The 14,252-nt window shown below is 44.5% G+C and overlaps 1 protein-coding gene across 1 annotated transcript in view; it reads right to left on the bottom strand.

Annotated features, from left to right (window-relative positions):
- Positions 1-2,522: 2,522 nt before the first annotated feature.
- Positions 2,523-14,252, bottom strand: part of INTS4 (integrator complex subunit 4) — a 118,782-nt gene continuing 107,052 nt past the window's right edge. Inside the window, exons 19-23 of the mRNA XM_004434036.3 lie at positions 13,177-13,236; positions 11,258-11,417; positions 10,889-11,032; positions 7,264-7,384; positions 2,523-3,405 (exon numbers count right to left, since the gene is read on the bottom strand). Coding sequence (XP_004434093.2) covers positions 3,227-3,405; positions 7,264-7,384; positions 10,889-11,032; positions 11,258-11,417; positions 13,177-13,236 — 664 coding nt within the window. The 3' untranslated portion in view covers positions 2,523-3,226. The remainder of the gene's footprint in view (positions 3,406-7,263; positions 7,385-10,888; positions 11,033-11,257; positions 11,418-13,176; positions 13,237-14,252) is intronic.

Below are 14,252 nucleotides of genomic sequence, written 5' to 3' on the forward strand. Positions count from 1 at the left end.
GGGCATGAAGAGCCTTCAAGGATAGGAGTTTAGACTTTATCCTGGGACCAGAAGTGATCCATTTAAAAGGGGCTTACGCAGAGGAATGGTGTGATCAGATCTGGGTTTTAGATTACTCTGACAGCTGTGTGAGGAATGGACTGAGGGGGCAAGATTTTTTTTTTTTTTTTTAAAGATTTTATTTATTTATTTTTCCCCCCCAAAGTCCCAGTAGATAGTTGTATGTCATAGCTGCACATCCTTCTAGTTGCTGTATGTGGGACGCGGCCTCAGCATGGCCAGAGAAGCAGTGTGTCAGTGCGCGCCCGGGATCCGAACCTGGGCCACCAGGAGCAGAGCGCGCGCACTTAACCGCTAAGCCACGGGGCCGGCCCAGGGGGCAAGATTTGAGGCAAGAAGATTATTAGGAAGCCAATCCCATACTTTAGGAGAGATGATGGTGGCCTGCATCAGGATAGAAACAGTGAGTATAATGAGAAAAGGAGCCAAGACACATTTGAAAAAGCAGAATGTAAAGGACTTGATGGCTGTTTTTATATGAGGGGTGAGGAAGGGGTCCAAAGTGACACACAGGTTCCTGGCTTTGGCTGCTGAGTGCATGGTAGACCAGTGACAAAGACACAACAGTAGACCCTGTTATGAAAACCATATTGGACTAAGAATCAGGAGGCCTGGGTTCTAGTCTTGGCTTCACCACAAACTCAGTCTCTGGGCTTGCACCTTCAAGTGTAAAATGAAGGTGCCACACCAGAGTGATCTTTATGCTCCCTTCCAGGTCTTTGTAATATAAGGTCATTCTTCCACTTCAGTGAAAAAGTGTGGACCAGATGCAGAAAAATCAAGATTCTCATATTTCACAGAACTTGAGAATTCAGGGTAAAAGGAATTTAAAAGCTTGAGCCCAACCCTTCATATGATACTTGAATTCGTTTGCAATAAACTTGTCAGGAGCTTCTTCACATCCACATGGAGAATTCCTTATCTCCTAACACAGCCCATTCCATTCTTACACATTCTTATCCTGATACAAAGCCAAAATCTGCCCCTTAGTGTAGCTCCACCTTTGGTGGAAAAAGTACTATACTTTGTGTTTTAAGACCTAGGATCAAGTCCTGGCTTCACCCCTTAGGAGAAAGAGTACTTCAAAGCCTCAGTTTCCCCACCTGTAAAACAAGGGATAACCTGGAAGGATTTTTATAGAGAGAGTACTGTATCTCAAAAGGATCCAGTATATTCTTTCCTTAGAAGTTCTTCTATAGCTACGGCGTGAAGGACTCAGTCAGCAGCCGTGAGTCTTAACGTTTTCATCTACGCTTCAACCCAGCAATCATCAGTAGGTACTCGTGTCGGAGCCGTGGTATTCTTCAGCCCGGCTTCAAGCTTTCATTTTATCTCCAAGTCAGGCACTTTTTTCAGGGCGTCTTGTTGTTGACATAGGAGAGCCCACTAATGGCACATACTTGAGATGTACACAATAGGTGAGCACACTAGAACAAGTGAGCTCCTTGGAGATGATCTTTCTTCCCTTAGTCCCTCTATAGCAGTTATGACCTCCTGGAGCCAGACTGCCTGGGTTCAAATCCCAGCTCTGTCATTTACTAATCGTGTGACCTAGGCCAAGTTACTTAATTCTCTGAACTTCAATTGCCTGGTTTATAAAATGAAGATAGGGTGATTCATAAGGTGGTTGTGATGGTCCAACCCAATAAATGAGTTAATTTATGTAAATGGCTTACAACACCATGGGGAACACATTAAGTGCATTAAATCAAAAGTCAAACATGCTTAGGGCTGGTCTGGTGGCACAAGCAGTTGGGTGAGCACACTCCACTGCGGCGGCCCGGGGTTCGCAGGTTCAGATCCTGGGTACGCACTGAGGCACTGCTTTTCGGGCCATGCCGTGGCAGCATCCCATATCAAGTGGAGGAAGATGGGCGTGGATGTTAGCTCAGGGCCAGTCTTCCTCGGCAAAAAAAAAAAAAAAAAAAAAAAAAGGAGGATTGGCATCAGATGTTACCTCAGGGCTGATCTCCCTCACACAGACAAAAAAAGTCAAACATGCTTGAACTCAAATTCCAGCTCCAACTCTGAGTAATAGTATGATCTTGCTATTATTTTTATAAGCTTTCCAAGTACCAAATATGATCAAGGGCTGGAGATTCAGATTCTACCAAGCATTATTGAATTAAACTCATTCAACAACCCTTAAGGTACAATGATCTCTGTTTTACGTAAGATGGGGAAACTGAGGCATAGAGAGCTGAAGACTTGAAGGCTTTTTTCCGAATACTTCCCCTGAGGTGGTAGAGCTCAGGACTTTGGAATCATCCTAGATTTGACTGGTCATTTGACCAGTGACTCCACCTCTTAAGTCTCACTTGGCTGTTGTGAGGATTACATGACAGGTAGAGGACAAAGCACAGGCCCTCACACAGTTAACGTCTCTGCGGCATTCACTGTTTTTACACCCCAGCTGCACCTTTAACTCACATGCAGTTCCAACACTGGAGTCATCAGAGACGTAGTGGGAAATGGCTTTATTTTTTACACTGGATCCCTCTTTCCCATCATCCTGGTTTCTTTCCTAAAATATGGCCTCTCTCTCTCATTTTGGTGCTAAGGATAATGGCAGGCAAGGTCAAGAATTTCCCTCAGGGATGAAAATGATTCATTCTCCAGTTACTCGTTCCGTCCTTGGCCCAGCTACTGCCTGAGATAGGGAAGGAACCTCGCAGCAAGATAACAGATGTCTAAGGCCCTTCAGGAACTGTCGATTCAAAAAGTACAGCTGTGAAAGCTGCTCTGGAGTTGGCCCTGGGCAACAGACCACTGCTTTAAGAAGCAAGATTATGACTCCAATAACTGGTTCTTTAGAGGTGGCTGGAAAATTGGATCTTAGTGTTTCACACCTGAGGAACGTAAGCACATGGTATAAGTGTTGAACCTACAGCCACACAAATTTCTTTAAGGACCAGGAACTTGAACAGCTTGGTGTTTTCTCATCTTTATTAGGGGGAGTGATATGGGGATTGGGGGGAAGAGAACAGACTTGAAGGTTTTTGTTTTCTTAATACAAAATAATTTGTCCTGTGTTTGATACCAGACTGTAAGTGTCACATGTTCCTCATGCCTATACATCACTGCCACATGAGGGACTCTGGGCTTTTGGCTCACTCTGATACCCAAGAAGGGCCTCCTAGGCCATGGCTGTAAGACTGCTTGTGACTCAGCGCCTTGCGGGTTTGGGCATTATGTAAACCTTTACAGACTTGCTGAAGGGGATGGTGCCTTCAATGCTGGTTTCCACCTGGGATGACATCTCACCACCCTCGATCCAGGGGGATTTTGGAATGCGTGAATTGGAGTTGTAGGCCAACAGCAGTCTCACTTCCACCTGGCATGGTTCTGGAAAAAAAAGACAAAAGAAATCCTCTGTGACTGGGCAAGGGCTAGGAATTGGGATGAAATGTAAGTAAAAGCAATATCAAAGATGGAAACAGTAGAGTTTCAAGAACATTTCTTCATCTATCCACATCCCTCCCTTCCCCCTCACCAAACAAAAACACTTTCCCAGCCTGAATCCTGTGAGGCTGATCCTAAGACTGCAGATGCACTGTTTCTCTGCCGCCACTTCCCCCTCAAGTCGCTGTGGGCTCCCTGCAGCTCAGAGCCATGGCTGCTAAGATGATCAGAGAGCGAGCAAAAAACCCTTCTTCCACAGAGGCCATCCAGCCTCAAGACAGAGGGCCATAAGGTACATGCATGTCGTCAGTTGTCACGCCCAGATAATCATGCTCTTCCTGCACAGCTGATCTCAGGCCTCAGGGGTGTGTGCACCACGGACTCCACTGTCTTAGCGGAGAAGCCTTTGATTAGACTTAGTGGAGAAGCCTGACAAAAAAATTCTCAACAGTGAACAGGAACATGTTTCAGGAACCTAAAATCATGTCATTAAACCTTTTGTTCTTTTATGACATGACATTAGGATACAGGTCTAGTGTCTGCGGGTGGCAGGCCCCAGTGAAAGTAAATATGACCTCCCTCAAGTTGCAGATCGTTTGGTTGAGAAGACAAAGACAGTTGCAACGGAGCACAGTACACACTCTAATCGAGTCTGTAAGAAGCATGAGGAGGGAGCCCAGGAAGGCTTTGGAATAGAACACCTGATCTGTGCCAAGCACAAAGACCCAAGAGTTCTTACCCTGCCATGCCATGAAAGAAAGACTATCACAATCCCAAAAACGTCCCAGGGCTCTGAGTGGTTCTAAGTGACTGCCCAAATCCACATCAGTGACAGAATTTGAGCCCAGTTCATAAAGTGAAGCAATTAATTTTACTATTAACCATGTGGTTTCAATAACAGAGGAGGAGAGGATTTCAAAAAAACCTAAGGGCAAGTGCAAAGGCCAGGAACAGCGTGAGCTTGGGATGTCTTCCTTAATTTTCTGTGACTGGAGCAAAAGGTGCAAGTGTTAAAGATAAGCCCCAGGCTAAAAAGTTCAGAGGGCAGGAATGAGGGCTGGATGGATCTAAATGAACAAGGGCAGAGGTCGCAGGACTTCTCAATGCCTCCCCAGACCTCTCCCTGGGCATTTCCAGACTTCTCTCCAGGAATCAGAGCAGAGACTAGATTGCTGTCCTCCAGGAAGGGAAAGGCTGGCAGACAGCCAGAGCAACCTAGCCCGCCCCAAAGAGCAGTCTCAGTGTCACCATTTACCAGCCGTGTGGTGTGGACACTCCCGCATAATATGCGGCCTTAAACCAGCCTTGAGTGTATCTGTAATGAAACCAGGACAGCTCTCTGCTATCAGGCTCCAGGATCAGCTCTCCCACTATGTTCTCTTTTGTCCCAGATGGCTGTTGCTAAACCCCGACCACAACCAAGCCTCGGCTCTCACAGCACTTTCAGGAGCCAAACCCTCGTAGGTCAGAGGACTCAAACCCACCTGGTCGTTATGCCTTCCCTCACTAGCATGTGATAAGAATGGCAGTTCAAGCCACTGCCATCAGAAGAAGAAGACAGTGGGAGAAAGAGACAAAAGATCATCTGGGACAAATCATGCAACCTACTCATCATGACTGGAAGAATCTCTGTCTTATGAGGTATATATTCTTATTCCCATCTTATAGAAAAGGAAAATGAGACAGAGAGGTAAAATAACTTTCTCAGGATCACACAGCAAGAGAGGCAGTATTTGGAACCTGGTCTACGTGACTCAAAGCTTCTGACCTGGCAGCATCCTACGCCAGAGGAGAGGCCCCTGGTAGGGGGCTGCTGAGGGACTGGATGGAGGAGCTCTCTATCAACACCAGGCCTCATCTCCTGGATTAGGAGAAAGAAGGCACAGGTGCATTCAGAATGAGAACATGTTTCACTTTAGTGTCCCAGTCAGAAGGGACCATGGCATAGTGAACAAACTAAGGATTTGGGCATTAGGAAATCTGAGTGCCAACATCAGCACCACCATTGATCGGCTATCTATAAAATGAAGAACAGAATACTAATTCCCACCAGAAAGATGGTCTAAGGATTAAATGAATTTCAATTGCACATTTAAAATCTTGTGTTCACTTTTCATTATTTGTTGAGCACCTACTACATGTCAGGCACTGGGGACGCAGGATATATAGGCATTCGGGATACAGAGGTAAAATGACGAGCAAGGCCCCTGCTCTAGTGGAGCCTGCATTCTAAATGGAGAGAAAATCAGTTAACAAATGAGAAAACATCTGACACTAATAAGTGCTATGCAGAGAATTAAAATAGAGATTTGAAATAGTGACTGGGTAGCAGCCTCTCAGAGGAGGTGATCCTGGATAAATTATAATTCTGCAAGCTCAGGACAGCCTAGATCGTAGCCCTGATTCAGGCAATGACTTGCTGTGTGACCAGGGATAAGTCAGTAGGCCCCTCAAGACCTTTCAAGCTCTTCTGAGCTCTAATGTGCTGTGATTTCCCCCCTGAGCCTTGGTCTTTCCAAAACAATGCTGTCCCACTGCATTTCTTTCCCTGTATCTAGGATCCCTTCCTGAGAAGAGATTAGAATAAGGAATTCCACCTTCCTGTGGGGCTAGAGGTTTGGCAAACACTAGTGCAGGAACATTCCAGACAACAAGGATATGGAATGAGGGATGCTCAGGGAGGCAGATCCCAGGTAAAAGCACTGCTGGATGCTCCCTCAACTGTGCCAGGCCCAAGGTCACTGGACCCCCGAAGGCACTGCCCTGACGTTCAACAGCACCACTTTCCCTTTGTGAAAACTTTATGAAGTCATCTATACCCACCTAACACCCCTGACAGAGGGAAAGCATGAATAATGGCATTAAACAGTTATTCATATATTTAAAAACATGGTGAAAGAAAATTCCAGAAGGCATACACCTATTTCTAAAATAAACCAAATTTGGTGGCATTAAATACCTTCTCCAGTAATAGCCATGCTTCTGAATCATCTTCAATGATTTAGGAAATACCAAAGCCAATTCTCCTCCACATTTTAGGTTCTGCAGACTGAGTCCCTCTTTGAAGTTTCCCAAGCAGCCTCACAGGCTTGAAATGTAATGTCTTTTGCTCTTGTATTCTCCCATTTTATTCATATGAATTCAAAAAAATACTTAATGCAACTGCCTTGTCTTTTCAGAAGTTATTGAGGTCGCTGTATGAGAGGGTAAAGCATGAACAGATCATCCTACTTTGTATCACCCCACAAACCAGCCGTGTGCAAGGGGAGGGCAGTAACTGTTGTCATTTTACTTGTTTGTGGGGAATGAACTGAACTGTTCCTATACAAAGAATGATTTTAAATTTTTGGTAAGAAATATAAAACTGTTTAATTTCTAGACACAGCAATCCTCAGAACTAGCTAGTAGATTGAGAATGATCACCTTCATTTTGAAGGTGAGGACACAGACTCAGAAGGGAGAGGCTTGTCCAAGGTTACACAGCAAGTCAGTGGCAGAGTTAGGACAAGAAAATAGTCTCCTGCCGTCCAGCCCAAGGCTCTTTCCATGAGACTCCATTCTATTAAAATCTCCTGTATATCTTCTAACAAAATCTTGTGCCTCGTGCAATCAAAGCAATGCAGCAAATTAGTCTGAATGTACCCAGTTTGAGCTTTTGAGTTCCTTAAGAAATCAAACACAATCCTCAGCAACCCTGATTCAACCATGTATTTTTCAAACTGTAAAAAACCAAATGCGTAAGGGTGGGTGTAATCCCCAGGAGCATATTTTCCTGCCCGCTCTGGCCCACTGATTCCTTACCTGTCCAGGCAGTGTGGGAGAGGTACACCTGCGTGAGGAGCCGGTGCCGCCCTGGGCCAGGATTCCGGAAGTCTGCTGGCTTGGGGTGGATTATCTGAGCCTGGCCATCTGGATATAAGACCTAAGAAGTGACAGAAATGAGAAAAAGAGGCAGAAGAGCCATGAGCTTTTAACAAAATTGCTGGTAACATCTGTTATGAACCCTAAAACAGCAGGAAAAGAAAGATGACACTAGCCTTGACAAAAGACTGCTTCTTGAGGGGAGGGCAACACTGTTGACTTCTCTATACCCCCTGCCCCAGCACAAAGCAGTGTTTGGTAAATGTTTCCTAAATTCGCGGTGAATGAAAGATAGGAGTAAAGCGTCTCTATTAAGGACAAAGATAGGTAAAAACATTAATCCTGACGTGAAAAGCCTTCCCAGGCACCGTCGTCAGGATGAGTCTCCCTCCCCAGCTCGGAATCATATGGCTTAGCATCCATCACCAACCACCAAGTATTAAGAGTAACTTTGTAACTGTATTCTCTCCACCAGCTTATAAGCAGCTAGGAAGCTGTTTCTCTCTCTTTCTACAGAGTCAGTGCTCAATGAAGAGTCTTCTCAAATCACTGGCCAGTTCCTCCCATCTCACAAACTGTCAGAGTTCTTTCCTCAGCATCCCAGGGGGCCTCACAGCTGGCTGTGGCGAGGGCCTAGGACACTGCACGGCATCCAAAGGAACTAAATGAACAAGTGAAGCTTATCCTAGAACCACACAGGACCTGGGCTAAGTAAATACACTGATAAGGGAAAGTAGGGAACCACACAGGTCTTTAAGTTGGAAACTCTGAGAGGCATGCCTCAGCCCACGTGCCTCCTAATCTCCTTTCATCTCTCCTCACATCTTAGGGCCTCCCCGATTCCACCCCTCTTTTTTAAGGCTGCTACTCCTGACTCTATCTCCAGGCTCCAGGCCCCACAACCTACTGCAGCAGAAAGATGCAGGTGTCCCAGCTTCCTGATCCTTATTATCTTTAAAGACAAGTGCTTCGCCTTCATTTTTAAAAAAGGAGGGGCAAGGGAGGGCTGAAACCATAATGAGTAAGGAAAAGAAAATGGTCAAAGCAGCAGAATCTCCCAGAGTTCTCAGCAAAACTGCCCTTGGTAAAAGGCTTGACCCCTCTGTGAAATGGTCACTAGAAGCCTTCCTTCATTCCTCTCTATTCCTAAGTGCAGCTTAGAAATCTTGAGCCAAGTATGTCAGGGAAAGAATACGGCCAGTGTTAATTACATTCCGAATTTCAGAAAAACTAAAAAATCGCATCTCCTATCATCAGGTATCATACAGGAGCCTGAATTAGGCTAACCAAAGTGTTACTGAATGGAGTTCCTGTAGGGTCTGCTTTAAAGAACTGATAATACATTATTTTAATGGAGAACATAATCTTGACATAATCTCAGTCGTGTTCACTGCTGAATCCCTAGCACTTAAAGCCCTGTCCAGAATAGGAGGTGTTTGGGCATGGTGGCTGGAGTGGACAAGTGCTTTCCTACCAACGGAGCTGTCCCACGACTGGGCAGTGAGTTTCCCATCTCCCTGACTACAGAGGCATCCAAACAGTCTGGCCACACATGCAGTGGAGCTGCTTAGGAGGGGATTTTTCAGAGTCCAGCAGATGACCCTTAAATAATCTCCCTGCAATCTCATTTATGCTCAGTTGGTCAGTGAACTTTTTTTCAGGGACTATGTCAAAGAAACAGTGGTTCTCAACCCTGGCTGCATAATAGAAGCACTTATGAGCTCAAAAAAAATAGTGGTACCCATAGGCCCTACTCCTAGGATTCTGATGTAGAGGTAAGGCCTGTGCATCAGCACTTTTTAATGCTTTCTGAGTAATTCTAAAGCACAACTAGGGTGGAGGACCACTAATGTGGGGAGAAAAAACAAACCAAACGGGCCGGCCCCGTGGCTTAGCGGTTAAGCGTGCGTGCTCCACTGCTGGCGGCTCAGGTTCGGATCCCAGGCATGCACCGACGCACCGCTTCTCTGGCCATGCTGAGGCCACATCCCACATACAGCAACTAGAAGGATGTGCAACTATGACATACAACTATCTACTGGGGCTTTGGGGGAAAAATAAATAAATAATTAAAAAAAACAAAACAAACAAAAAAACAAACCAAACATCTGCAGCACAACTTCACAGCCAGCTCAAAATCAGTTCTTTATAGGTCTCAGGATTTATAATAACTCCTGCCGGGAAGCTGGAAGGTTTTTTCCTCTAATGTCACCAAAGGCAAACATTCAGGGCCTGATTCATCCTTACCTCTTCCCGGAAGTCTTCCCTGCCTGCTCCATGCTATTTTTCTGTCCTCTGATTGAACTTACTGCCAGCGCTTCCATCCCTACTTTTATTCGTATCCCTTCTGCTCAGAATACCTCCTTTTACCCTTATCTTTTGCTCTTGTTCATCCTTTCAGACTGCACCCCTGCACCACCATCTCCACAAAGTCTTTCTTTTCCTCAGCCTCCACAACACTCTCCAAATTAAGTGCCTCTCCATAGTACTGTTAAAAATAGTTTTTAAAAGTATATTGCAGAACTTTTTTATACTAGTCAAAAATTGGAAATAGCCCTGTAGAGGTTGGAAATAGCCCTGTAGGGGAGGAAAAACAATTTTTCCTCTACCCTTCTAGGTTCTTAGCTACAACCATCTGTCTGTCTCTCACTGAAATAACATCCTGAGGGCAGAAATTCTGACACATTGACCTTTGCAACCCTAGCACTTAACACGTGCAATGGAATAAACATTACTACATGGATGGAAGGATAGATGAATGAATAAATGGGTAGTACTCTTTGTGGGGCTTAATTGTAGACTATCAAAATTGATTACTATCTCTACTGCATCTCTCATGTGTCTCTAATATACCTATCTAACTTGGGAAAAAATACTCCCTAATGATTGCTTTTTCCCACCCATAAATTTTGTTTGCCAAGCTGACCCATCCACAGCCTGAAAATTTACGGTTTGCTTGTAGCCCTGAAAAGACCAAGTCTTTTTTTTGTTTTGCTGAAGAAGATTCACCCTGAGCTAACACCTGTTGCCAATCTTCCTCTTTTTCTGCTTGAGGAAGATTAGCCCTTAGCTAACATCTGTGCCAATCTTCCTCTACTTTATATGTGGGTCACCGCCACAGCATGGCTGATGAGTAGTGTAGGTCCAGCACCCGGGATCCAAACCCACAAATCCAGGCAGCGGAAGCAGAGTGCGCCAAATGTAACCACTAGGCCACAGGGCCGGCCCTGAAAAGACCAAGTCTTAACCTCACATTATAAGCATAGAAAAGGCCCTGTTCGTTAGTGAACCTTTACTGGGTACCAGAAGCTTTACATACATCATCTCATTTCAATATCAACTATTCCTACTTGTTAGTTGTAGAATCTGAGGTTCAGGGTTTAAAGTAACTTGCACAGACCACTCTCAGGAGGGGAGTTGAGATTCAAGCCCAGGCACTTTTCCAAAAAGACTCTTCTCCCTCCCCAGTTTCTGTCCTTCAGGTAGAGATTATATGGGTGCTAAAGTTAAATGCTTCCACACAAAGTCAGTATAGAAGCTCCACAGGGACCAAAATCTGACAGACCTGGACCTTCACAGTACTCTGAGGATCTTGCACATGTTCCAGGGTTGCATCGACATCCAGGGCTACCACCAACCCAGAAGTAAACCGCAAAGGGTTGTCTGACTCGCCCGCTGGCTCAATGATGGTGGCTGAGGCTTTGTGGATCTGTAAGCCAAAAGAAAATATGATGATTCTAAAGCCAGGTCATCCCTGGGCAACAAAACGTGATCTTTGCCTTTCTGTCTCCTTATCTAATGGGTGGGCATATGAAAGCCAATCAGAGGAAAGGCCTTAGCCCAGCTGCTCCAATGGTCAAAGAAGATCACCAAGGTGAGCAGTTTTGACTGTCTGGATAGACTTGGCCTGAAGGGGTATGACACAGACCCTGACCTGCTCTGGAAGGGGGAGGTGCAGGAAGGTACTCTGCCGCAGCATGGTCTGTAGAATTTTGACCACTTCTGCAGGTTTGGATGTCATGAGTCGGGGCATAAGGTCAAGAAGTTTGTCCACAAAGCTGTCCTGCAGGTGGGGCAAATCAGCGATGAAACACCTGGAGGAAGAAACAGAATCAACTGACTATGCATTCATTTACCACAGGCTGGGCCCCAGACATCTGCCAAGCCCCGAGGTAGGAAAAGTAATGAACAGCAAGAGCTCACGGTTTCCGACTGAGAGAGTCAGGTGGGTACCTCGCTAATTATGCCTTAGTGACATGATCATCATAACAGCCTTGTTTACTGAATACCCATTATGTGCCAGGTATACTCTGAAGTGTCTTATTTAATCCTCCCAGCAATCCTGTGCATTGTTAAAATTACTTTTTTCATATTATAGATTCATTAATTAATTTAAAAAATATGTCTTTAGGACTTACCAAATGCCAAGTACTGTTCTAGACACTGGGGACATAACAGTGAGCAAAAGAGAAGAAAACGCCTGCCTTGATGGAGCTTATATTCAAGTGATAGGAACACTGAGACTCAGAGAGGAAGATGTTGCATTGAGACTTTAAAAAGTTAAGTAACTTATGCCCAGCTCTAACTGATTCCACAGTACTCTGCCTTGTGGAAGGGGACAGTCAAAAAATGTTTCACTGAGGAGGTGACATCAGTGCAGGGACTCAGGGGCTGAATTAAGAAAGAATGTGCAGTTTTTGTTTTTTTTTTTGTGAGGAAGATCAGCCCTGAGCTAACATCTGCCAATCCTCCTCTTTTTGCTGAGGAAGACTGGCCCTGGGCTAACATCTGTGCCCATCTTCCTCTACTTTATATGGGACGCCACCACAACGTGGCTTGACAAGCAGCGCCTTGGTGTGTGCCCGGGATCCGAACCCATGCTGCCAGCAGTAGAGCACGTGCGCTTAACCACTACACCATGGGGCCAGCCCAGTGCAGTTCTAAACATGAGGAACATTGGCAATTCAGAGCTGTCACCTTTCCAAAAATCTCTTCAACCCAATTGTGTAAAAACAGACTACTGTAAAGAATCTAAAACCAAAAATAAGGCATGAACTTAGTTCAGATTTGAAGCCGGGATCTTACAGAGCCAAGCTAGATTGATTGTATCACTTGCTAGAAAGCAGCACCTATTGGTGAAGGGTGGTAATGCAACCCAGCCATACAGGAATCTCACTACCCAAATGAAACAAGAATGAGAAGTATAGAGTTATATAAACCTCAGGTTTGGTAAAGTTCATGGGGGTAGGGACACGGGTGGCAGAATAAAATATCAGACTTAATCGAGGCTAAAATTCTATAAATGCCTTTCTCCTGGTACTATATTGCCAGCACACCACAGGTCTGGTCACTACCTTGATACTCCCTTCTTTGCCAAGCCTTCCACACATCTACTGCATCTGTTTTAATCAATTTGCTTCATACAGAACTCTGAGAAAACATATCTATCCTACAAAATAAAAGTTACCTACAGAATTATGGAAAAATTTTTGTAGGTTATAGAGAAATATGCAAGTTTAAGAAAAATAGTGGTAAAAAAATAGGCAAGTTGTGACTTTTCAACAAAAGAGTCCATGAATTTCCTAGCCTAGTTTATGGCCTAGCTGAGTGTTAAATCCAAACGATTCCTGATGTTTTCATTATTCTGTTGTACATTTAGGTTTGATGCTAACATTAAAGAACTTTACATACCACTAAAGAAACTACACAAATTAGGGCACATTGCCACAGATAAAAGCTTGGCTACATGGGCTAAACCAAGAATTCTGGCTTCTGATCACTATTGTCACTCTGTAAGTGCTATTCTCTGCATAACCAAGGTTGAATAAGCTAGAAGAATGATGAAATACTTACCTTTGAAAAAAGTCCACTTCCTGTAAAAATTTTTCACACATCCCAAATAAGGGGTCAACTCTGTAGAAAAGAAAAAAACAAAGTTGTTTGTGAAATCTGTGAACTGAAGAGTGAGGACCAAAGTCCCAGAAACCTGAGCCTACCTGAAAGAAGAATGAGCATATTACACTATAAAAATTATCTCTAAGAGAAACAGAGGACTGTAATGGACTCTGGGGGAAAAAATGTACCAGGATCCCAAGACCCAATTAAAACACTGCAGAGCCCATTATGCTAAATGAGCATTCAAAATCAAAGACTATCAGAGGCCACACCTGGCACCAGATTCACTACAGATAGGACAGGAGCACAGCTTGCAGGCAGTGAGGAGTCCCATTCCTCCTCTGCGGGAGGCCTTGCAACAGTCCACTCAGCAGTCTATCCACATAGCTGTCTGGGAGCTTTGACTCTACAGCTGGCAGTTCGGGTGCAAGGAGATGAGATCTATGTCAGCTAAGTGTGGAGAACATCCTGGCTTAGAAGCCTCATGCTCCATAGCTGCTAATATCTCTTGAAACAATTCCAGAGGCATATCCTCCAGGTCCCCACAAGGGAAATGCCCAGTTAAAAAATCACTGCACTCGATGAAACCCAAAGCTATGGTGTCTGCATCAGGTAATTATAGTTCATTTATAGTTCCTTCTAGTCTACAACCACTTTTCTCAGAGATCATTTTTACCATAGCAATGTTACCTAGTAACATAGGTATCAGGTTTCCGGGGAACAGACCTAGAAAGTCACCCAAAGGTCAAATTCTCAGGCAGACGGGGAAAAGGTTTTATTACTACTTTGCCACCTGAAACAGACTATGTTCTTTCCTCTCTATCTTGACTTCTTTGGCCTCATAGTACTTAAGAAGTATTTCATTTCAGTAAAAACTTACTTCATACCTAAGAAACCCAACATGCTAGGCCAATGTATCTTACTAATCACACAACAGATTTTTCCTTTTGATCTTTGTGCATTTTCTTTCTTTTTTTTTTTTTGGCGAGGAAGATTGGCCATGAGCTAACATCTGTTGCCAATCTTCCTCTTTT

This window comes from Ceratotherium simum, chromosome 7 (genome assembly GCF_057802395.1).
Source record: "Ceratotherium simum simum isolate JZ-2026a chromosome 7, ASM5780239v1, whole genome shotgun sequence".
In the NCBI taxonomy this organism is placed as follows: domain Eukaryota; kingdom Metazoa; phylum Chordata; class Mammalia; order Perissodactyla; family Rhinocerotidae; genus Ceratotherium; species Ceratotherium simum.